Source organism: Sitophilus oryzae, unplaced genomic scaffold (genome assembly GCF_002938485.1).
Source record: "Sitophilus oryzae breed Bouriz unplaced genomic scaffold, Soryzae_2.0 scaffold_535_pilon_pilon, whole genome shotgun sequence".
Classification (NCBI taxonomy): Eukaryota; Metazoa; Arthropoda; class Insecta; order Coleoptera; family Curculionidae; genus Sitophilus; species Sitophilus oryzae.
The window spans coordinates 1,088,489-1,114,949 of NW_022147124.1; the positions used below are offsets into that span (position 1 = coordinate 1,088,489).

At 34.3% G+C, this 26,461-nt stretch overlaps 1 protein-coding gene across 2 annotated transcripts in view; it reads right to left on the minus strand.

Annotated features, from left to right (window-relative positions):
• Positions 1 to 25,691, minus strand: part of LOC115886916 (torso-like protein) — a 53,947-nt gene extending 28,256 nt beyond the window's left edge. Inside the window, exons 1-2 of one of the 2 annotated variants that reach the window (XM_030906242.1) lie at positions 25,605 to 25,691; positions 15,761 to 15,963 (exon numbers count right to left, since the gene is read on the minus strand). In XM_030906242.1, the coding sequence (XP_030762102.1) occupies positions 15,761 to 15,909 (149 nt within the window). In that variant the 5' untranslated portion in view covers positions 15,910 to 15,963; positions 25,605 to 25,691. The remainder of the gene's footprint in view (positions 1 to 15,760; positions 15,964 to 25,604) is intronic. The other variant, XM_030906243.1, reaches the window with a different exon arrangement.
• Positions 25,692 to 26,461: the final 770 nt, after the last annotated feature.

Here is a 26,461-nt window from a genome sequence, read left to right on the forward strand (position 1 = left end):
CTTGCAGTCGAACATTGTTCTTTTTAGAACCTCTTTTAGTGCGAAGTGTGTACAAGATATCTTAATAGCCGTAAAATACTCATCGCAACTTTATTAAAATATTTTGAACGGGAAAGCTTATTAGAGGTGAGTTTTGTTGATGTAAATAATAACTGTTAGTTATATATTCAGCTAACAGTTTAACTGTTAGGTATATATTTATAGGTGCCCGGTGGCGTAGAGGTACAGCTCTCGTCTACCAATCTAAAGGTGTGGGTTCGAATCCTGCAGCCGGCATTTCATCAGCCGAATATTTTTATTAAAAAATAAAAATAGTTTGGATACCAAGGTCGACTCAGCCTTAAATGAGTACTTGGGATTCACAATCCTGAGGTGATAATAGGCGGTTGAAGCGTAGTGCTAGCCACATTACCTCCCTTGTATACCGAACGGCTCTAGCATGGCAAGCTGTACCTTGCTACTCACAAGGCGTTAAACGCTATATCACAGTTTAAAGAATATAAAATATATCAGTTGACCCACTCTTCGCCCGTATCAAAATTCCTCCCGCCGCTCCCAGCCTGTCTTGTAGACTTGGGTCAGTCTACATCCGTTGCTCGACGTGTACACAGCGTTCCAAGTTTATTTTAGTTTTGTTTTCGGCCCGACGCATAGGGTGAACCAAAAATAGTGTTTTAGTTGTTTTGTTCGAATTGTGAATAAAATGTCTACTAGAAATATTTGTGCATATATTTTATATTCTTTAAACTGTGGCTATATACGGGAGGTATATATTTATAATCAATTTATTTATGTTTCCTAAAATATTTTGATTAAAAGAAAATATATAGAAGTGGGCAACGCTGAGCTGGTTAAAGCTTAATCACGTGATTAAAAGTATATTTAGTATGAACTGTACAATCTTATGTGATCAGATTAGATTTTTTTAGGTGGGTATCGACCTCTGTTCCAATGCGACCTTATCAGAAATATTATGGTCATCTTCAGATTCTCTATGTTACATTCTCCTGTCCTATCCTTTTTCCCAAAAAGTCTAACAACTTGGAGACTGAGCCCTTCATATAACTCTCTAATGATTAAGACATCGCTTAATGCAAAGAACCGTTTGCCAGGCTCTCGCACTGATATTTCTTCTTTATGATGATAAAAACTGCACATTTTTTAGACCAACAAAACATAAATGATATTTTAGTAAATGTAAAATAAAAATTATAATGCTGCTGATAATTAAGTAAAGGATTTGATTTGGCATTGAAATACTCTTTCTGTTAATTGCTATATACACTCTTTGATTAGCGATAAATAAATAAAATTACTTCTGACCTTAAATTTGGTTCCAGTTTTAACTTCAACGTTATAGTTCGAAGCAGTGGAGCAGTTTAAATTATTGTTTTTGTTGCAATGTTTGTTTAGAGCAGCGGTAAATATAAAGGCGGACTCTGACGACTTGTGTACTTGGCAAGTACTCCAATATTTGCGTATTTTGGTATACTTGGCAAGTATACCATCTTTGTAAACATATTTTTCTTCATTTGTAATCAATGAGTGACAAATAATTGCACAAGTAAACCACTCACACAACATGGCAAGTATATGCCAATAACAAATGCAAAGATAAAAGTTTGTTAAGTACGCGAGTCGTCAGAGTCCGCCGTTATCTCAAACATCAATCAACACAAGTTTAAAGCCCTGTCTATACGTAACGTCTTACTTGTCAGTTATTTTTTTTTGTCTCTGAGTTAAAAACTACCTGAAGACGAAACCTAGCTAATACCTTACGAAATTACCTAAAACTGTTGTCAGTTTTAATCAAACTAAAATAACTGACTTGGTTTTACATGAGACTTCACAACCTTTTGTAGTGGAAGAACTGCGTGTATTATGTTTACTTCTAATGTTTTACAATATGGAATATACAATATAAAACGATAAATAAATATCTTTTTAGGAAGATTTAGTCTTGCCCCAATTTTCAATTACAGTAATCGATAAAAATATTTCTCAAGTGTATGAGTCACTGTAATAGATAATAAAATGTATCTGCTCTCATGAGGTGGTGACACAATAATTTATCAGTACTTGATATTGGGATTTTTCGAGGGGATTTTTTTAGTGGGTACCTACTAAAATATATTTATGTCCATATAAATAATTATATTTATAGGTATGCTGTGTGCATGTGTGATGTCAATATACACCTAAACACAAAATTGTGATATTACATAATATATATATATATATAATAAATAAAAAAAGCGAGGGTCCTACAGCTTCTGCCGCATCCCGCATTTCGACCTCCATATTGCTCGATTTTGCCATTCTTCCTGGTTAATAGCTCTGTCTCTCATGTACTGGTCTACTCCATCTAACCACGTAGTTGTAGGTCTTCCTCTTTTCCTTCTGCTTTGAGGACGATACTCCATTGCCCTTTTTGGCCATCTTTCCCCTCCCATTCTTTTTACGTGCCCATACCATAGTAACTAACACCTGTCTCGATTCGATGTTGTCGGTGCTGGTATATATTCGCCTTGTTCTTTGCCTGATCTCCTCATTTCTAATGTGTTCCATCCTTGATATGCGACATGCTCTTCTGAGAAAGTCCATCTCCACTGACTCGACCAGCCTTCTTTCTTTTGCTGTAAATTGCCAGCATTCGGTACCGTATGTTAAAATTGGATCTACGATTGCTTTGTAAATCCTTATCTTTGTTTGGATGGATGTTTTATTTGACCACAGGAGAGGGTTTAAAAGACCGATTACTTTCTTACCTTGTTGAACTCTACTATGTATATCTTTCTTGGAGTTCCCTTCTTCAGATATAATACTTCCTAAATATTTATATTCGCTACATCTTTTAATTTCATGTATGTGTAGTTCAGGATCTTCAGTTTGTTCTTCTCCTACTTTCAGGTATTCGGTTTTTGTGAGGTTGATATTGAGTCCCCATCTGTCGTATTCTTCATCAAGTTTCCTCAACATATAGTCGGCATCCTCCTCACAACCTGCAACAATAACTTGGTCGTCTGCAAAGAACAAGGTCGATAGACAGTGGTTGTCAATCTCTATTCCCATAGCTCTACTCTTCCTTCTCCAGTTTTTCAATGCCTCCTGTATATATATTTTAAATAAGGTAGGTGATAAACTGCACCCCTGTCTAGTCCTTTAGATGTCAGGAAGGATTCCGATAGGAACTTCCCCTGTCTGATCATACTTTTTGGATTTTTGTACATATTCCAGATTGCATTGATATATGTTTTACTCACATTTGCCTCAACCAGGATTTCAAATAATTTCTTCAAAGGCACCGTGTCATAGGCTTTCTCTAAATCTATAAATACCAGATGCGTTTTTCAAATAAATCTAAAATAACCGAGACATTTTACTTTAAACATTTAAAAAAATGATTTTTTTTCCTAAAATTTTGAGAACCACTGGATCTTTTCTGGATTTTCTTTATGTAAATTTAATCTACTACTTATGTTGCCATATTATCAACAAATTATATTTTTAACTAAAAACTAAAAAAAATTCCAAAAAATTCCAAATTTTCAAAAAAAAATCTCGCGATAAAAATCTCATAACCGTGCTTCTAGGATCGAAATATACTACCCCTAAATGTATATACACTTAATAGAAATAAAAATACATTGTTTAACCTGTTATTTGTTTTGTGTTCTGGCAGACATCCTGATATTTAGAAACCCAGATCTAAATATCATTCAAACAAAACTCTATCTTATAAAATTGGTATGCGTCTATGTATTAAGTATGTTAAAGAGATTGAAATCCTTGTAAATATGTAATTCCATACAGGCAGAAATCGTAGACTACTAATTTAGTTATATAAAATTAAACACGCAAAAGCGCAATTTTAACATACCAATTATTTACATTAATTACGAAAACAGCACAGCTTAATTATGTCACAATTTTTGATTTCGTTATAATTAGTTTGAATGCTATACGTAGGTATAGTATACCGTAAGTGTGAGAAAATATATTAGTTAATGAAAAAATTTAGCTATATCCTCACATTTAAGGTTAAGGGTCTTGTATTTGGTGCATTTGAAACTAAAAAGACTTAAAAACTAATAAGTTAAATATAATTAAAGCAAAGTTTATACGGAAAATGAAATATTATAGTCATATAGTTCCAATTTTTCTAATTAAGTTTATGACACTGTTTTATGTTAGTAAAACATCTAGTGGGTATAAAGAAAATATTGTCGCTTTTTGAACTAGACATCAGTTTGAAAAGCCCATTTAGAAAGAAAGAGAAGAACACAAATCGGTTTTCGGCTGATAAGTTTCATATGGCTTCAATTCTATAGCAGCTGTAATACATATTCTTTTTCTATTATTAGGATATACAGAGTATCTAGTATTCCATTCAGACTATCAAATATTCTACTATATAATAAATAAATAATTACGTTGAACGATTATTATTTGTTACGACCATATATACCATTACAGTTGAGGGTTGGAACCTTTGGTGTTACACAGCAAAATAAAAACACTAAATCACCACAATACACCAAAACACTTTTACTTTTACACTTTGTTGTTTTCAGTGTAAAGGTAAAAGTGTTTTTGGTGTATTGTGGTGATTTAGTGTTTTTATTTTGCCATATATATCATACTGTCGAAAAAAAAACTGCGTCAAAGACGGCTAGGGAGCTAGGGATTGACAATGGATAATTTTGGTGACGTCAAGCTCTAGACATCATTAGGTAGCCCGTATATACTCTCCTTTACTTTTTAATGGCCTTTACTGCCAGTTGATTTTAAGAAAGTTGTGGTATACAACGTCTAGAGATTCTTCTTCTTTTTCTTTATGCGGCCGTCTATTTTTTGGAGGTTGGCGATCACCTTGGCAAAATCTTCACGATTCTCGGCTTTCCTTGTGTTCTTCAAAAGTAAGGCGAGTCTAATTTCTGATGTTTCTTAACCAAGATAGTTTCTTCTTGCCGAGACCTCTTTTTCCTTCAATTTTACCCTTTGGTATTTTTAATTTCTCAATATATGCCCTAAATATGATGTTTTTCTCCTTATTTTTTTTCTAGGTGTTGAGGTGTAGAGATTGACATCGCCAAAATTATCATCGATTGTCGTTCCCTAGAATTCAATCATACGGTAATTATAACGTTTAACACTTAGCATGAAGCGCGATTTGAAATAGAATAATACCGGGTGCGTCTCAAAAGTGGCTCATCCCCTATTGCTTTTTTATTTTTTCAGATAAAAAAATGAGATTTGGTATGTTAGTATATGAGATAAATTAGAATTGATTGACGTATTCAATTGTTTTTGGTCACTTCCTGTTTCACCGGAAATGACTACAACCAAAGCTACAACTTTTGATTTTCAAATGGCACCCTCGGCTTTTTTTTCACTTTATTAGATAGAAAATGACACTCTGAATAGAATGACATATTACATGTCAACTTTTGACATTTTCACATATAATTTATTGGATATTGTAACATATACGGTGCATAATGGCAATTTGACTCGAAATACCAAGCGTGTGGTACCAAATTATTTGTAAAAAAATGCTTTTTTCAAACATGCTGAGCCACCCTTATTTTACTTGAAAAAAATGAGATAAGATAAAAAATACGATTTGGGCATCTTTTAACCGGCCAGGACAAGACACGAAAAATATTAGAGGATCAAATCTATTTTTCCAAGGCTCATTGATTAAAAATTATTGTTTTTAACACAACCATGGCATTATTTTTCAAATTTCAATCTAGAAAGATTGAAATTTAAAATACGATTTTTTTAAGCTATAATGTAAAAACTTGTCATATGATATGTCATTTTCTATCGAATAAAGTAAAAGTATACTGAGGGTGCCATTTAAAAACCAAAAATTGTACCCATTTTCGGTGAAACTGGAAGTGACTAAAAACAATTAAATACGTCAATCAATCCAATTTTATGTCATATACTAATATACGAAATCTCGTTTTTTTTTAACTGGAAAAATAAAAAAGTTATAAGGATGAAGCATTCTTCAGACGCACCTGGTATAGTTTATTTTATTTTAATCAATATAAGATATTCTATTTGAAATCGACATAATTTTCTCTGTTATTCATGTATTAATATTTTACAATTAGCCCTCTTTATTCAAAATAAAGATGCATCGGCAAAAGCAATAATTTAAACAAGTTTTATTCAATTAAGACACTTGCTGTCAAATAAAGGTCAGTAAAATCATTTATATTGTTAAAGTGTAAAATATTAACAAAACGTGGTGTATTCTAGTATTCTTCTCCATTGTGACTGTATATGCGCATGGGAAAATATTCTGTGGAAACCATTTGTTTGAATATGATCAAAAAAAGTGTAATTAACGAAGGACCTTGAAAGTTGCGCAAATCTTTATGACACCGAATATCAAATTTTTTGTTTTAAATGGAATATACCTGTTTAATGTTTGTGTTGCAACGTGCAATAATAAATAGCAAATTTCAATAACAATACATCCATTTATATACATAACGGGTTTTGGTATGAGATGAACGTTCTACTTTTCGAGGTTTAGGCTGGACGTACACAGAAAGAACAAAACAATTTTAGCCAATCCTGGTTTAGTCAAAAACGTTTTTGACTAAAACTGTTTCCCTGTGATGTGAGAACAGAGATGTGTGGAATAAATTAGTGGTTTCAATTAGCGTAGAAGTTTGTTCCTTTAATTTAAATATAAGCATTCAGAACGTTAAAATTAGTGGTAGACATTTTCAGTTAGTAGAAAAATGTATCAAACTTTGATCTGTTCCATTAATTATACTTCAAAATTTGCGACATCTTCCGACAAGAGAATTTGTGGTTAGAAATCAAAAGTTGATTGTATTATAAGATAAATATTAAGCTTTCTCTATATACAACTGACTAACGCAAGCTGTTGATTTTATTAATTTTAATTTTATTAATTTTAATTGTGTTTTTTAAACATTCTGAATGATCGTAAACTAAAAAGTATAAAGTGTAACTGAAACCACTAATTTATTGCACTAATTGCGAGGTTCTGAATGAAGCTTTAAACTTAAGTTTAAGATTTAAGCTTCATTCAGACCCTCGCAATTAGTGGAATAATTTAGTGGTTTCAGTTACACTTTAAACGTTTTAGTTAAAAAAAATAAAAGTATAAAGTGTAATTGAAACCACTAATTTATTCCACTAATTCCGAGGTTCTGAATTAAACCACTAATTTATTGCACTAATTGCGAGATTCTGAATGAAGCTTTAAAGTTAAGTTTAAGATTTAAGCTTCATTCAGAACCTCGGAATTAGTGGAATAAATTAATGGTTTCAATTACACTTTATACTATAAAACAGCACAAAGAATTGTACGCACAGCTGTAACAAAAAGAAAGAAGAAAGCTGGGGAAGAAACTGCACCAGAATTAATACATATATATGAGGAAGTAGAAGTACCGAAAGCTGGAGAATATTAAGATCCCTTCGAAAAGAAAAGACCAAAGATATCATCTCACCAATTACATTACCAAGATGGGACGACTATTTTGCTAAACTGTTGACCGAAGAAAGGGCAGAATACCAACACACATTGCAGCCACAATCGGACATTCAAATACGAACCGAGCTTCTCCGCTGAGGATCAATACCAAAGAAGTAAAACAGATTTGCCAAACCCTGAAAAATAGAAAATCGCCATGTCCAAGTAAAATTCCTCCAGAATTACTGTGCCATTATAAAGTGCCTTAATGGTGAAAATATACCGCAAAAATGGAAAACATCATATATAACAATACACAAGAAAGGAAGTAAAGACGATTGCAATAACTATCGAGGAATCTCCGTGCTGAGCTATGTTTCAAGAGTCTATGGAAAATTGGTCAAAAAGAGAATTGAGGAAGAATACTGGGATATGAAGGCTGAAGAACAAGAGGGACTTAGAGCTGGTAGATCCACGGTCGACCATTTATTTACACTGACACAGATAATTTCCTCTACGTAGACCTCAAGGAAGCGTAGGAGAGTGTACCCCAGTCTAAATTGTGGGAAGCTCTCGAGAAAACTAATATCAGCATAACATTAATTAAGGCTGTCCAAGAACTTTATAAGAATAATACTAGCCAAGTAAAGAAAGGACAAACAGTATCAAAGGGATTCAGCACAAACAAAGGTTTTAGACAGGGCTGATGTCTGTCCCCGACACTGTTTAAAATCTATTTGGAACAAGCTCTGAAAACGTGGAAAAGGAAATGCGAACAGATGGGGATACTTAACACTCTTTGTTTCGCTGATGATCAAATAATACTGGCTCAAGACTACGAGGACCTGGAATATATGATCCGTAAACTAATTGAAGAGTATAACAACCTTATGAAGACGGAATATATGTGTATCGGTGGCGAACAACAGAACTTAATCCTAGAACAGCAAGAGATAAAAAACTGCCAAAAATATAAATATCTTGGCATGCACATTGCACATTACCAACGATGGTAGCCTTGAAATAAAGTGCAGAAACAACCAGGGAAGACGAGCAATTAGACAATTGGAGGCGCGCGCCCGGGAAATCGAAACTGGATAGAGTAAGAAATGAAAGAATTCAGAACATGATGGGAGTTAAGCATAGAATAACAGAAGACATCAAAATTAACTAACTCAGGTGTTACGGCCACGTACAAAGAATGGAAGAGAGAAAAAAAATACTCAATTGGACATCCAATTGAGTATTAGAACGCCCAAAAAAATACTCAATTGGACACCGCAAGGTAAAAGAAAGAGAGGGAGACCTAGACGGAGTTGGAGAGAAGGAATAGACGGGGATATCAGAACAAGAGGAATAGAATATTCTAGCAACAGATTGCGGTAGTCAGTCGTATCCATAGAGAAAGCCTAATATTTAGCTTATAAAACAATCCATTTTTGATATCTGACCATAATTTCTCTTGACGGATGATAATCAAAAGCCAAAATGACATTTCTAGCAAATTTTGAAGTATAATTAGTGGAAAAGTTAAACGTTTGTTAACTTTTTCTACTAATTGAAAATGACCACCACTTTATTTTGACGTTCTGAATGCTTACATTGACATTAAAGGAGCAAACTTCTGCGCTAATTGAAACCACTAATTTTGTTCTGAATGAAGTTTAATGCACACTGATCAGTGGCGCGGTTTAAGACACGTTTAGGCTATCTTGGTCTTAGGCTATATATCTTTAATTATAGGCTATATATCTTTAATTACTCTAATTAGACATAAATTCGTCATATTAATATTGTATATTATAAGGGACGGATATCATCACCGTGAGTTAATGATCATCGCGGCCTATAAAATCTATTGTGCTCCCCTTTCTTGAGTGATAACTGATCATACAGTCTCAGGGCTTTAACAGAAGCCAGTTTCTGAGACTGTTTTACAGAAGTTTGTTGTCCATCTTCAATATCATTCGTATCAAAGTTTGTGGCACAAATGGTTTTCGTCTCGGCGCACTCCCTGATGAGGTGTTCTGGTGTTTCTCCATTTCCCTATAGAATCTACATTTGCCGTTATTTCTTAGCTTCAATCTACTGAGGTGTTCGTTGAGGTTTCCTGTTAAAAACCCCGTTACAATCAGAAGAGTGTTCTTACTTAAATCGAGGAAAATGTTTCATTTTTCTTGGTCATAAGTTTTGAGAAATTTGTTCGTGTGTTTTAGACCGTTGAGGATTCCCAATCCAGGCTATATTACGGATGGAGTCTTCCAGGTTCTTGAGAACTGTTTTAAGATGTTTTCCACTTAGAAAGCAGAACGGTTCTGGTCTAGTTAGTGGAGTGTTTGCTCCTTTTTTAGCTAGATCGTTTGCTTTTTGATTACCATCCCTTGGTGAGCGGGCACCCAGAGTAGGAGGACATTATTTTCTTTGCCTTATTTGTTCAGCTCCTCTAAGGATTCTTTAACCAACTTTGCCATTGATTGTTACTGTTAAGTTGATCCCTTCTAATGTTGCTTGACTATAAGATGGCTATTTCTAGTTTCAGATAGTTTTGTATCTGATATAATTTGTACGCATCGTTCGTCATTATTAACATTAGGTTATAAATAAATTTAGTTTTATCAGTAATCGAGTTTCAAATTTAATTAGACTTTTGACTGTCCACACGGAACACAGCAAAAACCTAACAATATTATGAATGTTGTAATTAATTACCAAATAATCACATGTTTAGTTTTAAAAATATTATATAACGAGAACCTAGTGACCGAAATATTCGCTTCTTGTATTCGAAACCTTGACTCGAAACGAAACAAGATAAGAAAGAAGGATTTAAAACTGAATCGTATATATATTCTGTTGGATAACTTGACATCGAAAATAATATGAAAAAGAAACCAGTTCCAGTGGTAATTGTAGGTCAATCTGACGACGCCAACTAAATCTAGATTGCAAAAAATTTAGTTTTGGTCTAATTTAAATATATAACGAAATCGTCGTTGTAAATGAATCCGTATTGTACAGAAAACCGCAACGGACATAACTGCGATTTCCTTTTGGAAATATTAAATTTCAAAATATTAAAGTTCTGTAGACCAAATTATATCTACGAATGAAACCTTTGAGAAACAGAAAAATTGAACTTGATAATTCGGTGAAGTAAATTTTAGTATCTACACTCAGATGCAAAAAAACGCAACGGATAAATTTTTGGTCAAAATTAGTGTTTATCTTCATTAATTTACCAATTTTTTTATATCAATTTTGCAATAATTTCGTGTGTAAATTTTCCTAAAATATAATTTTTGGTCAGAACCAAGTCTCCTGAGCATTTTGTTTTTCGTATCATGTCAATTTTTTTCAATTATCATCCCTTTTTGAAGTTATTTTTCAATATGACAAGGCGTCTTTGGTGATTATTGTGAACTATATACTACCATGGAACTGCCTATCATGTTCGACGTTTGGGAAATGCTTGGCAGGAGGGTTAGAGGTCGCGAAGCGGTACCAGCTTCATTAAATGAACTTCCTTAGCGAAGAATGGGAAAACATAACTCAATATGATATTATGCAGCCTCGATGACAGTATAAACGGACGTATATTGTACAGGCAGATATAGCAGCCAAGGAAGGCAATACAAAGTATTATAGTATTTTTACAATTTCTTTTTCTGTTTGAATACTTAAGTATAACAGATGTTTTTGTTTTAACGTTTTTATATTTAGTATAAAGTATCCAATGCAGCGTAATATGACGTTACAATAGTCATGAAAACCCATCTCGTCATTTTAAAAAATTACACCAAATGTAATGATAATTGAAAAAATTGCAAGTTGATGGAGATCATTTCGTTCTTAATTCACATTCACAGTTCATTTCGCTCTTCAAAATTAACCAAAGCATGTACTGACATGAATCAAAAAACAAAATACTCAGGAGACGAGGTTCTGATCGTAAAATTATATTTTAGGAAAATTTACACAAGAAATTATTGCACAGGGTGTTTTAATGTTAGAGTAAAAAAACAACCCCTCGATTGTATAATATGCCAAATACTAAAGTCTACCATCAGGTCCATCCATAACTAACGAAGAAATAAAGAGAGCAATTAAATTAGCTAAGAACAACAAGGCGCCAGGTCCAGACCACATACCAACGGAAATACTGAAATTATTGGACGATGAAAGCATTTCCCTCCTACAAAGAGTATTCAATCATATCTATGACACGGGGCAAATTCCTGAAAGCTGGCTGAGTTCGACCTTTATCCCACTTCCTAAGAAAGGCAATGCACGCCACTGCAATGACCACAGACTAATAAGTCTAATGAATCACACGCTCAAGATATTCTTGAAAATATTACACAATAGCATATACAAAAAATGCGAGCGTAATGTGAGCGAAAATCAGTTTGGGTTTAGAGCTGGAATGGGCACCGGAGAAGCGCTGTTCAGCATACAAGTGCTGGTACAAAACTGCCTAGACGTTAAGAAAGATGTGTTCATGTGTTTCATTGATTATGAAAAAGCTTTTGATCGAGTGCGCCACGGTAAACTCATTGAGATACTACGGAAAACAGACGTGGATGAGAAGGACATCAGATGCATCGAAAATTTATATTGGTATCAAAGAGCACATGTAAAGACACAAAGCTTCAGAACTGAGGATATCCGTATACGTAGGGGAGTAAGACAAGGTTGTGTACTCTCTCCACTTTTATTCAATATGTACTCGGAGGAGATCTTCAGTGAGGCTTTTGAGGACTCGGAGCAGGGAATAAAGGTTAATGGAATCCCAATATCAAACCTAAGATACGCAGATGACTCCGTGTTGCTAGCAAACAATATGAATGAGTTACAAGACATGTGTACCCGCCTAAATAGCTAGCAACAGATATGGATTAAACATCAACGCTAATAAAACCAAATTCATGATCATTAGCCGTGACAAACTAAGGTATGCGAACTCAACCCTCAGCATAGGAAATCAACTTCTAGAACGGGTGGAAAAATATCAGTATCTTGGCTGTTGGCTGCATGCGGACTGGAACCCTGAGCGAGAAATTAGAACAAGAATAGGAAAAGCGAGCGCAGCATTTCTTAAGTTCAAAATCGTACTGAACTGCAGAGATATCCAACTGCAGCTGCGTCTACGATATGCAAAGTGCTACGTATGGTCCGTCCTGCTCTATGGGGTGGAAGCGTGGACCATGAAAACTAATACTATAAATAAATTAGAAGCCTTTGAGATGTGGACATCCAGGCGTCTCTTGAAAATATCGTGGACCGATAGGATAACTAATGAAGAAGTACTCAATATGATGCAGAAGGAGAGAGAACTATTAAATATAATTAAAAAACGGAAGACCTTCTACTTAGGACACATAGTTCGAAATGAAAAATACAACATTCTGCAGCTCATACTTGAAGGAAAAATAGAAGGCAAGAGGGGAATAGGTAGAAAACAGCTGTCATGGGCGAGAAACATCAGACAGTGGACCGGTCTGAAGACTATAGGAGAGCTCATAAACACCGCAAGAGATAGAGAAAGGTTTCAACATGTGGTCGCTAACATCCAGTGAATGGATAGGCATCTGAAGAAGAAGAACTTGCTAAAATGCAAAATTAAGTAAGTACTCATAGATTCATGATCAAAAGAATTTTTTTTAGAGAAATAGGCCTTTTGTAATTATTTTAAATACCATTATTTTTTGGGGGAATTTGCTGTAGATAGCAATGTACATTAGTGCTATAAATTTTAGTAAACTTTAGTTATAAATTACATTAAATTAATAATTTATTAATTTTATTTCTATTTTAAGTTTATTAATTGTCATTCATAAAATTGCGTTTATCTCATCGAGGAGATCCGAGAGGAGATCGAAATGGACAAAATATCAAGATACAACTTTTAATCCGTATTAAATGGACAATACACTTTTATTAATAAAAGGGAAAAAGTCAGTGGGGCACATGTTTTTTTTAGAATAATATTCTAGTGATAACTCGTCTCCGGTAAATTTTTCGACACTTATTTTAGCATTAAAATATGTAACACTCTACCCTCCACATTTCATTCGAATGGTTAGAAACACTTGGATGAAATATAAAGCTACGAAACAAAGTAGCGAAACAAAGCTACGAAACAAAGTAGTGATTTTTACTTAAGGAACCTCCCCCCGATAGATGGCACATGTTTTTTGAAACACCCTGTGTTTATAATTGAGAGGTTAAGTTGCAAAACCCGCATTATACATTTTTTTTAATAAAAAATGGCATATTGATATATGTACATTAATAGTGGACCCTAAAATCTACATAAATATAGTCCCAAACTGCAGGAAAATTCCCCTATTCCTATATAAAATTCACTACAAATTACGTTACTGCCACGTATTATATTTGCTTTTTATTGTCATTATTGTTGCAAATCCCGCATTTCTTTATAGACTTTTTACACAAATATAGTATTACTACTGACGTCTTATCCATTTCAAATCATCACCTAGTTTTAATAAAATAGCATACCTAGTAATTCCAAGTTAGGATGCAAATATCTTGCCGCATTAAAACCAGCAAATCAAAACGCACACAAGAAACGTGCCCATTAAGTGGAATCTTTGTTTTGTATCTGGTTTTTGTAGAAATAAAAATTAATGTTTAATTTTTAAAGAGAATAAACACAAAAATAATACGGATAAGGCGAGTTACATATGTTGAAGTTTATGTATCATACTGTAACAAAACCCGCCTTATCCAAATTATTTTTGTGTTTTTTCTCTTTAAAATTTAAATATTAATTTTAATTTCTACAAAAACCAGAGACAAAACAATAATGGACACGTTTTTTGTAAAATAACGCTTCAAACATTTGCCAAAACGTTTTTCCTTATTATCTCTAAATAACGTTTTTGGGATAAGGCCGGTTTTGCAACTTGACGCCCTCAATTAATTTTGAAAATTAGTGCGTCGGACATATTATGTAGCTCCTAGAATAAAAAACTTGGGAATTTTGTTTAACCGCAAACCTAATAGGAAACCTAACAGGAAAATATTTTAACTTCCATAAGGTGGCCGAAAAATGTAAGTAGATCGGGATGATTTTTTTAAATGGAACACCCTGTATATTACTGCATTTTTGGTTTGGTTGGTTTGGTTGTTGATTCATAAATATAAATAAATAAATAAAAAATATATTTTTCAGCCTTTCTTAAAAAATTATTAAATATACAAGAACTGTCCTGAAATCAAAACTATATTATATATTTACTGTGTTTTTAGATTGTCTATACTTACTTTGCTATAAATATGGTAATGGTAAATCATACAGAGTGTTCAAAATTCTACACGAAACTTTCTAAAATATAAAATAAAATTTCTTTGTTTTTTTAATGGAACGCCCTGTATATTATTTTTTCAATAGATGGAGAATTAAAAAATGAGCAATTTTCGTATTTAGAGTATTTCAAAATTTTTAACGGATTCGCAGATATTCGCGGTTTTATATTTCATATGGCATCTTCCACAGTAAATTTTTATCAAAGCCACCCAATGATTTTTCGCTGGTATTATACCACTGAGAGAAACATATGAAGTAATACGACAGCGTGTATCTGCGAAACCATTAAAAATTTTGAAATACTTTAAATATACAAAATGTTCATTTCTTAATTCTCCATCTAATAAAATAATAATATACTGGGTGTACCATTTAAAAAAAAAACAAAGAAAAATTATTTTATATTTTAGACAATTTGGCGTAGAATTTTGAACATCCTGTATGATTTAAGATTACGATATTTATAACAAAGTAAGTATATACCATCTAAATTAATTACCTACATAGTTTTGATTTCAGAACAGTTCTTGTATTTGTAAAAAAAATTTTAATGAAGGTTATAATAATAATATTTTTTATTTATTTATTAATATCTCTGAACCTCTCGAAATATATTTACTCATATTTTAGGATTATGTAAAATGATCTGAAAGGAAGGTAAAAATGAAATAATATACAGGGTGCTCCATTAAAAAAAAACATTCTGATCTACTTTTTTGAGCCACCCTATAAGTCAAAATATTTTCCTGAAATACATCCTCATACATACTTTATGTTTACACTTAAACAAAATTCCCATTTTTTATTCTAGGAACTACAGATGCCCGACGCACAAATTCTACCAGACACCGCTGCTACAAAAACAAAACTGGCAACAAAAACATCAACTTAAACGAAAAACAAACACCTATATGGTATTCTGACTTAAAAAAGAAGCACTTATCGGGTATTCTGACCTGGTGAAGATGTCGATGGACCGGCCGACCTTCAGCTGGCTGTCTTCGGCCTCGGAGGAGGAGGCTCCCGCAGCACCGAGGGCGCCGCAGCACGAGACGAACGCACTCAGCAGCACGAGCGGCAGGAGCGGCTGCGCGCCACCCCACATTCTACCAGCGACTGACGACGATGGCAGCAGCGAGCGCCGCGGCCGACTATCCTGCTGAAAACGAAAACGAGACGCGGGTTAACGAAACTGTGGTGGCAAGTAGACGCGGGGCCTTGAAGTCGGTCCTGCTAATGGTGAGGTTGGTCTGATAAGGTGTATTCGTATCTAGTAGATTACTTTTTCTATGGAACCATCAATAATAATTGAAATGGTTAAGCCTAGTTGACACAGTCAAAGTGTATATTTGGATGCTGCGCGCGTCTCGCTTGGAGGCCAATTGCATGGTATATCAACCGATTTTAAATTAGTTGGTATGATCCAAGTGTACTTGGATTGAATTCACTTGTATGGTTTTTAGATCGTACCAACCGCTTTAAAATCGGTTGATACGATCCAAGTGGTGTCCAAGTGAGAGGCTCGCAGCGTCTAAGTGTATTTGATCTATTTTGTTACCATGGATCCAAAGTATACTTGGAAGCTGCTATATAACTGTATTTATATTAATGCCGCGCGCGTCATACTTGTACGCTGCTTATAGAGCATTGACTGTTTCACCAAAGTCGAGTTGGAAGACTTTTTATGGTCACAGTAAGAAGGCTGGTTTCGACTTTGATAAAACAGTTGATACCGATACCATACAAACTAGAGATGAGCAAAACTGCGATTCTCCAATCGCAATTAAAACTGCGATTGCCATTTTTAAATCGCTGCGACTGTAACTGCGATTGCGATTTTAATATTTAAATATTATACTAGGTCTATAATTGTCTGTGCATGTAGCTTAACAGTTGAAAAAAAGTTAATAAAAAGCAGTTGTTTAGTTTTTAATTTTTGTTTAAGATCTGCAACATATAGTATAGGTATAAAAAATTTATAATATTATGCTGCAACTGCTGCAACTACACATACCAATATCTATCTTGTCGGCCAGGACAACACACGAAAAACAATAGACAATTAATTTTTTTTCGAAGATCCTTGATTAAAAATTAGTGTTTTTAACACAGCCATGGCACTCTAGATTGAAATTTAAAATACGATTTTTTAAGCGTAAATGTCAAAAGTTGACATATGATATGCCATTTTATTTAGAGTGTCATTTTCTATCGAATAAAGCAAAAAAATTGTGTGCGCATATTTGAAGTGAACTTCCGTCTGTCTGTCAGTCTGAGACCTCCATTCGGGTACCTCTATTCACGTGCCGAGTTTGGTTCCAATCGACCCATAATTAAGAAAAATCCTAATGATTTAGTCCATCTAGAGGCATCGGTTCGAACTTCGAACCGTCAAGAGCGTCATCCTGTAGCCCGTCCCTATTTATGCGAAAATCGACCGACATTTTTCTCCAATATCAATTCCTTAGTCCTACCCTGATGATGATATAAACGAAACGTCGTATCCAACTTTGCAGGGTGGGACCCTGTGTACTGTCGCTCTATTTAGCCTACCCACCAAATTTGGTCGCGATCGGACGACATCAAATTTTGACGTTTCTTACGTCAAAACTAACTGTCACAGTGACACGTGACGTACATGGCAAAGTTGGCCTTGGTCCAATCTATCGACGTACCAAAAATCATTTAAATCGGACGAGTTTTTGATTTGATTGATTGATGATGAGGTTTCGTAGTGCACGAAACGTCGTCAAAATATCATGAAAAGATGGGACTCTTTGAGTCAGCAGTGATCGAAATGGATTGATCAGGAAGTGATCGAGACGAATTGAATACGCTAATCAATCCTAATTTATGTCATATGCTAACATACCAAATCTCGTTTTTTTATCAGAAAAAAGTAATAGGGGCGAACGACTGAAACACCCGCTACATGACGATCTTGGCCCTAGAAAAATAATACCTTCTCGATAAATAAATTAAATCAGAGAGTACATTCAATCGCAGTTTACTATAAAATGCTTCAATGGACTACAAAATTACATCCAAACAAAATCCAAATTATAACTCCTAAAAATTCAAACTGTCCTAGTTTGCAAAATCACAATCGCAGCAAAATCGCAACTCGCAACAAAATTGCAACTCGCAACTACAGTAATATTGGTTGCCTAAATTGAAATAATCTATTCTATCATATTAACTGTGATAGCTTTATTGGCACTAAAAACATAACTGTGATAAATTATTTCTGTGGACGTGGATTGGTGTTTGTTGAAACAGAGGATCTAGTTCTAATATTCTATTGTTTCTCACCGAATGGAGAAATAGATAATTTTGAAGTACTAATGAATGGCATATCAGCATGCACTAGACAAACAACAAAATATATTATGATGGGCGGTGATTGAAATGCCAAATCTATGACTCCTAGATCATCTACTAACAAATATTAAAGGCCAATTCTTGAAGAATGGATAGCTTGAACAGATCTAGTCTAGTTATATTTAATACAAGAAGGCACCTAACGCCTAACTTTTGATAGACCAAATGGTACTTCAATAATTGATTTTAATATAACCTCTCATAGAATAAGCAAAACAATTCATAATTAGAGAGCCGAGAGCGAACTAGAAAACATGAGTGATCACAACACAATTTTGTTTGAAATACTATACCAAAAGCAGGTATATATATATACTATACCCTCAACCAAAGAAGCCGCTTTGTCAATATATGTATCTAACGTTATTGATCATTATTAGAACTACTTAATGCGTTTTAAAAGATCCAATAAATATTAATAGCACATTATGTGAAAGTCCTGATTTCCTTTGATTTATATAATGCACCAACATATAAGAAAAATGACTAGAAAAAATAGTTTACATAAATATACGAATAATTTACACCTGTGATTACAAAACAAATTGACTACCGGGTAGTATTTGTCAACAAAATATATATTTTTTAACAATTAAAAAATATATATTTTTACCCTAATATGGGCTAGTTCTTAAGTAATATACAGGGTGAGTCTTAAATAAGTGTAAATATTTTTAGTGGTAATATAATGCGGATCCAGAAACGCAGTTACGCATGATTTTTTTTGCGAATAAAAATTTTTGAAAATTTAGAATATACCATGTAGCATAATTAATAAAATATGTGGGAAATATTAAATATAATACATTAATTTAATATAATAGTAAAACAGGTTTCTGGATCTTAACATTAGGTTTCTTATAAACTAATATATAGATGGCCCTGGTAGTTCAATTTATGAATTTCGCTTTTTTGCAATAATGGAATTTGGGTGATCGCCATTTTATTTATACCGCTACAAGTGTTAACAGCCTCTGATTTTCTGTACTTTTTTTTTACGTAGATAATTTAGTAAATCATACAACACACAACACACTACATACCTAACCATAATCATTATATATAACAAACGTAGGATAGGGGGGCCCGAAAAAAAATCCGCTTGGGGCCCAATGACCCTTAAAACCGGCCCTGCTGGCCATTATACTGCTCTACCATTTTCTATCCATCTTCCGGGGAAACGATTTGATTGATTATATTACATTATATTTTTATTATTTATTTTATATTATTTTTTACTATTTTATTGCATTTGATTTTCCGTATTTAATATTTTACCCCACTTCATTGTTAAGTTTGACAGCTTATCAATATTTTAACGATGAATAAATAGATTAAATATTTAAGAAAAACAGAACCGGACTTGAAATTAGTTTAAATAAATTGTGTTCAAATGTCCGAAACAAAAAAAAATAAGTGTGGCATATCATTGTACTCAGGAGACCGAATTCTTTCAAAACCCGAAATAAAAAATGCAGGTCCGTATTTAAAAAAAATAAGTTGGTTGTATATCACAAATTATCAACTAATTTGAAAATCTAAAAATACTATCAGATATCCCTAATAAAGTGGCCAGAGAATATGCAATTAGTTTTTTGATGTTCTAAAAAGTAACAACAGGGAAAAATAAAAATTATTTTCCAAAAAATCCGTTTTTTTTTCTAAAAAACTCAGCAATCCTTGAAATTTTTAAAACTTTTTTGATGGCATCTTGGTGAACATCCCAAAGCGCAACTTTGCCCCAATTTAACTACCCTGTATTGACGTGGTCTCTAAATCGTGTTAAATTTTATGGTTTTGCATTGTTTTTGCAGGTAACAACCTGTTCAGTTTTAATTTAAAAATAGATGCAGTCTTTCTTAAAATAGTTAAAACCGGCTTGTACAAAATTGTTCAAATTTGACAGGTCTATTCAGCGTACACAGACCTTTAATAAACCTATGTACGATTTCGCTGTAAAATTAACAGGGGAGCCAATATTTGGACAATTCAAAATTTGCATGGGATATTCTATGCTTCCAACACCGCCGCTGAATGCACCACCTGCTATAGAGTATAGAGTCTATGAAATATTATCAGCTTTTCTAGCTTTATTTTTCGTCTGAATGTTAAGTCGTTTATATTGGTTAGACCAATTGGGGGTTTGCAAGTAAATAAACATTCATAAAATACTGTAAAATATTCTAAATCAAACATGATTAAAAAATATTAGCTGTCTGTGCGTAATCGCTACCTACTATTACCCGTATACCATATTGCAGGAAATTATACTGCTTTAAAATTACGTATGTATCTAGGAGAGAAAGCCAGTTATCTATAATACATAAATATTTATTCCAAAAGAATTTGTATATGGAAATATGCGCAAAATAATATTTGTCGTAATCCCGGTCCTGGTCGATTTCGAAGCAGACGAAAACGATTCCACTAACCAGAGCGTTATTTTTTGATGTAGCAATTTCTTGGGACATTTAGTTTTGAACACACTTAATTTGTAATGTCCCAGTTTTTAATGTAAAGTTGTAGAACCAGAAAGACAAGACAGGCAAAACTCAATAATAATGAAATATACTTGCTGTTTTTTACTTGAAATTGGTTTAGTTTGTTTATCACTTTTACGCAATTAATTCAAATTAAATGTATTGAATTTGCAGGAACTTATATTACGACTGCATTCTACATTTACAAACGAGTAATATTGATTGGAGTGGAATTACAGAGATTATGGATAATACGATTTAAATATATTTTATCTGGTAATGTATCCACAGGATAGTTAACTATTTTATTTATTTAATCTTTGCATTTGCACAAAAATGACGCAATGAAATGAACAAGTTAAACAGGTGGGATTGGCTCTATGGTTTCCCGAAAGTAGTGTATTACCACCCTCTGGTAGTGTATCCACAGGGTATTTAATAAGTTGTTTTTTTATTTTTGCACAAAAATTATACAAACCAATTAAAGAGACGAGTCTGCGACTCTTTGGTACCCTTGATGGCACATATCACATGATGGTTACCACACTCTAGTAGTATAACCGGAGGGTCTAATTAATTGTTTTTTATATTATTTTTGCAGAAAAATGATACAAACAAGTTAAACAGAAAATATTTGCGACTCTCTTTATGGTATCTACTATTCGCATCTGAAGAGATGGAGAATTGTTTTCCACCGTCTCGTAGTGCATGCACAAGGTACTTTATGTTGTAACATTATGTTTCCTTTATTTTAGCTGTTAGTAAGAAGTTTCAATTCATATATGCTCACATTGTACACACATGTTATAATGTGAACTGGATTTAATACCATTGTATTAAATCCAGTACACTTTATAATATACCTACGGTCAAAACAACACTGTTACAATAAAGTAGCTTTTGTGATGGATTGCGCCAATTTAATGATTTACCGAGTGATGTTAAAGGTGCGTCTAGTCTGTGTATTTTTAATCAAAATTGGCAAGATTTTTCCGAATCTAATGTGTTTTGTCTTAATATTGTAATACTTTCAGTTTTAAGTAGCCAAGTGCTAAATAAGATCAGAGCCAGATGGATGCGTGAGCACAGACTGGAAATAGCTGTGGAAAAAACAGAGGTGATTTTATTCAGCAGCAAGAGAAAAGTTGACCATATAAAGTTAAATTTTAAGGATATAATAATAAATCCAGTGAAGCTACTCTCTAGTGTCAAAAATGATACAAACAAGTTTGACACAAACATCTTTCCCTAGGAGATGCAAGACCTTGTCGTTGGTTGGGAATCTCCTTGTCAGGTGCTGGAGGAATCTCCTCTAGTACTTTAGCTCGGTCTAAGAAGCATCTCATTGTTTTGTCCCTGGCTGTAGTGTCGTGGCCAGATAATTAAACCAAGACATATAACGATGCCTGACGGGGCTACCCCTGTCCGTCATACCAGGCACCCTCTATTGACTGTGGTAATGTCTCGCTGGTAGAGGGTGTGGGGGGGGGTCTTGGCTTAACCGCCTGGACTAAGAGGAGACAACCTTACCAAAAACCTAAATCTTACGATGGCGGGACTAGGTCAAAGGGATGCGTGGCTAGATAGAGGACTAGCCATTACTGGCCTCAACCTTGGGGCATGAGGGGGCACTCCATTGTATTTACCCCTTACTTCTGCATGCGGGGCTCTGTAGAAGTGGACCGACTATCCCTAGCGACTCGTGGGAACACTATGAGATCTAGTATTAAAAACACCACCGGTGAAGCTGTGGGGAAGCCCCCTAGCGACACTGGGTACATTACAAATGAAAGTATCAAGGGACCAAATCTAAAGGAAACTACAGGAGGGGCGGCTGACACTTGCTTGGGATTATCCTCCACAGTTGTAGCTACCACTTTCTCCAGCACACAAGCTACCGCCTTCTCCAGCAAGGGTCGGGAGCCTACCTCTAGACCCAATAAGCGATATAAGCTACCGAGTCAGCCTGGGTCAACCAGGCGGGCTAGACGATCCTCTGAGAGTAGGTCTTAGCGCAGAAGAACGGAGATACCTGACTGCTCCACGAAGGACTTGCTCCAGAGGAAGCAAAAGCAAAACACTCCTCCGAAAAGAGGAGAGTAAAAAAAACCAGAAACAACCTGGCTCATCTCCATCAACAGGCAAGAGAGGGAGCGAGAACCTCTCACCTCTTCTCCGGCAGGGAGAGAAAAAAGCCAGGATGGAAAGCCGTCCAACACCGGGAGGCAAGCAGGGAGCTTATAGCTTTGCCGTTGTTGCTGGACAAGTAAAAATGGAGGTGCTGCCAAAGGATTTCCCAGAGGTTGCTCGGACCACCGACCAGCAAACGTCTCTAGAAGAGGCTATACTGGACGAAGTAGTGGCGATCGGATCGCAACACAACGATCTACAAAATGTGGGTCAGCTGCGTTTTGCGGGGATACACTTTCGGGTGGGCATGATCCTCATAGATTTTGTATCTCAAGAATCGGCGAATTGGTTGGTGGAAATCGCACCTAAGCTTAAAAATTGACAAGGGCCGGAACTGGTTGCAGTGAAGGGAGAAAACATTCCTAAAGGGGCGGCCATAACGGTCTTTCTGCCGAGGAGCAAGGGGAAAGACACCACCTATTGCTGAGCCTTATCCAAGGTCAGAACTTCAATATAAGGACATTGAGTTGGCGAGTCATCAACTCGAGGGAGGAGAGTCATGGTCAGGTCCTTACAATAGAAATTGACCTCAAATCCCAGGAGGCAGTAGAGAAAGAGGGACATATCCTCTATTATAGATACGGGACAACACCGGTATCAGGTCTAAGGAGAGACCAAGTCTAGTAAAGAGGTGGAGAAAATGGAGACTGATCCTCCAGCCTCCACCTCAGGGGTACCTCAGCTCCTCGACTGTGAAGGGCGGCACGGAGGGCCAAACTCCAACCGTTGAAGGGTTTTACCAACCTCTGATGGTATATTCACAGGGTATATAATTCATTATTTTTTGGTTAGGTTAGGTTTATTTTTGCAGAAAAATGATGCTGTATTCTTGATGCAAACAAGTTCAACAGATAAGACTTGCGACTCTCTCGTGTATCCTTTATGATATATACTATTCGCATCTTGGAGAACACACACAAGACACAAGACATGGAGGAATTGTTTCCATCTTCTTGCATGCATGGATACTTCACAGGGTTTCCTTTATTTTTGCAGAATAATGATGCAAACAATTTAATTAGTGTTTGTGGCTCTATGGTACCTCTAATGGCATGTACCATCATTATCTGAAGACATGGATGAATTGTTACCACCCTGTGGTAGTGTATCCACAGTCCGTCTCCAGGTATTCATTATTTTTCCTTTATTTTTGCAGATAAATGATGCGAAAAAAGAGACTGGATTTGCGCGGCTCTATAATACCCATGATTTGGTGTCATACGCATCTGAAGACATGGAGAAATTTTTACTACTGCCTGGTAGTGTGTCCGAAGTGTATTTAATTCATTTTTTTGTAGAAAAATAAATAGCCGGGATGTGCAGCTCTATGGTACCCACTTATGTTTATTATGCAGCGGTAGATCTTGTGATGTATGATGGCATGTACCGCCCGCATCTGAAAACATGAAGGAATTTTTACCACCATCTAGTTGTTTATCCACAGGGTACTTTCTTTATTATTTTTTGTTATTTTTGGACGAAAAATGATGCAAAAAAATTAAACAGACACGATTTGCTATTCTCTGGTGTATCCTTGATGGTATCTGCAATTCGCATCATGGAAGACATGGATGAAATTTTACCACCCTCTGATGATATTCACAGGGTATATAATTCATTATTTTTCTATATTTTTGCAGAAAAATGATGCAAACAAGTTAAACAAACAAGACTTGTGACTCTATGGTATACCTTTTTTTGGTAGCTACTTTTCGCATCTGAAGACATTAAGGAAATATTTCCATCTTCTCGTAGTGCATGCACACGGTACTTTATACGTTATATTTCCTTTGATTTTGGAAAAAAATGATGCAGACAACATAAACAGATGGGGTTTGCGTATCTATGCTACCCTTGGTCAGCATTTGAATTATCATTTTTTATCATGCATTTTTACCACCTTCGATTGTGTATCCACAGGGTACTTTATTTATTATTTTTCCTTTATTTTTGCGATAAAAATGATGCAAATAAATTGAACAGACGAGATGAACAGCTCTACCCTTGATGTTATGTAGCATCCGCATCTGAAGACATGGAGAAACATTTCTCACCCTCTAGTAGTGTATTCACAGGATACTTTATTTATTAGGTCAGTAGCTGTATAAATATACCGTTTGATCAAAAAAATAGAGATCAAGATGGCTTAGATGGAAATGGCGGTCGTTGACATTCTCCATATAAATTAACATAATATAAAATGACAGAGATTGTTTTCGTTAGCAAATAATATAAAATATATTTAATATAATGAATCTGTTCAACCGTCTAATGGGCGATTTATGTGATGCAGTAATCTAAGCATGAAGACTCGTTCAAAATCTCGCGGTGTGAATAATTTATAATAATAATGACCTCTTTTGGTATCGAAAACAAACCATTGTCGATTGTGGGTCATTGTCACTTTCGATTTTCGTTAAACACGACTAGAATGTGTGTGTATGTTTGTTATGGTGTGGTCAGTATTTTGATTCGACTACGTAATTAACGATTATTATAAGTTAATGAAACGATTATTTTATTATTATTATTTAGAAATAGTTGAGAAAACGGTATCCTAGTGAGTGCTTCGCGCGAAGAAAAAAGTATGGATTATATTTAAACAATTTAATTAAATTTTTCAATATAACTTATTACATGATAAATGTGTGAAGAATAAAATGATGTAATTTGGGTATCGGAATTGAATTTAGTTGACTAATTACTATAAATATAAAGCAATAAAATTAATAAATGCCATAATACTCACCGAAATGCCATAATACTCCGGCTATATTGAACTCTATTTATGCAAATTTCGATATACTGACAATTCAAACTTCAAATTTAATAAAGGTTAATTTATAATTTTATTTACATCAAATTTACATTGACAGAAAACAACGCAACTTGTTTTCGTGTATATTAAAAAAATGATTTAGTAAATACTACAAAACTGCATCTTGACAATTTCTCGTTAAACGAAAATTATAGAAGGAATAAATATTATAATCAAATATTTTACCATTTAAAATATATTCTGTACCCATGCTTCTCTCACAGTTATTGTATGACTAAATTATAGATTAGGTGATTGAAACGCACCCTAAATATAAATAGGGTAGGAACATAAGGGTTTGAATGGGATTGCGATTCTTAGAGGGTTTTAATCTTATAATATACAGATTTCTATAATTGGACGGATCATTTATAACGTTATTATTGATTTATATTTTGATATTTAGCGTTTAAATAGCAGATGGCGCAATAGTCTCGAGCAGAACTGTTAGTTTATTTCGTTTGGTTATAGGCTCGCCATCTGGCAACTGAAAGCGATATTATTGAATAGAAGTTACAGATTACTGTTTTGTCGTGTGAATGTATAAATTTAAAGGATATATTAGAAACTTTGTTTTATTGATGTTCATCAAAAGATGGCTGATGTAGTGCTAAAAAATATAAATAATTAAAAACGAAATAGAGAATAAAAACGCGAAATATTAAAATACTATTGAAAAACTGAAAATAACAAAAAGTTAATGGCAAGAAATATTTTTATTTTAAGTATTACATATTTATACAAGAACCCTTCACTTTTTATTTTATATAAAAACACTAACACATTGT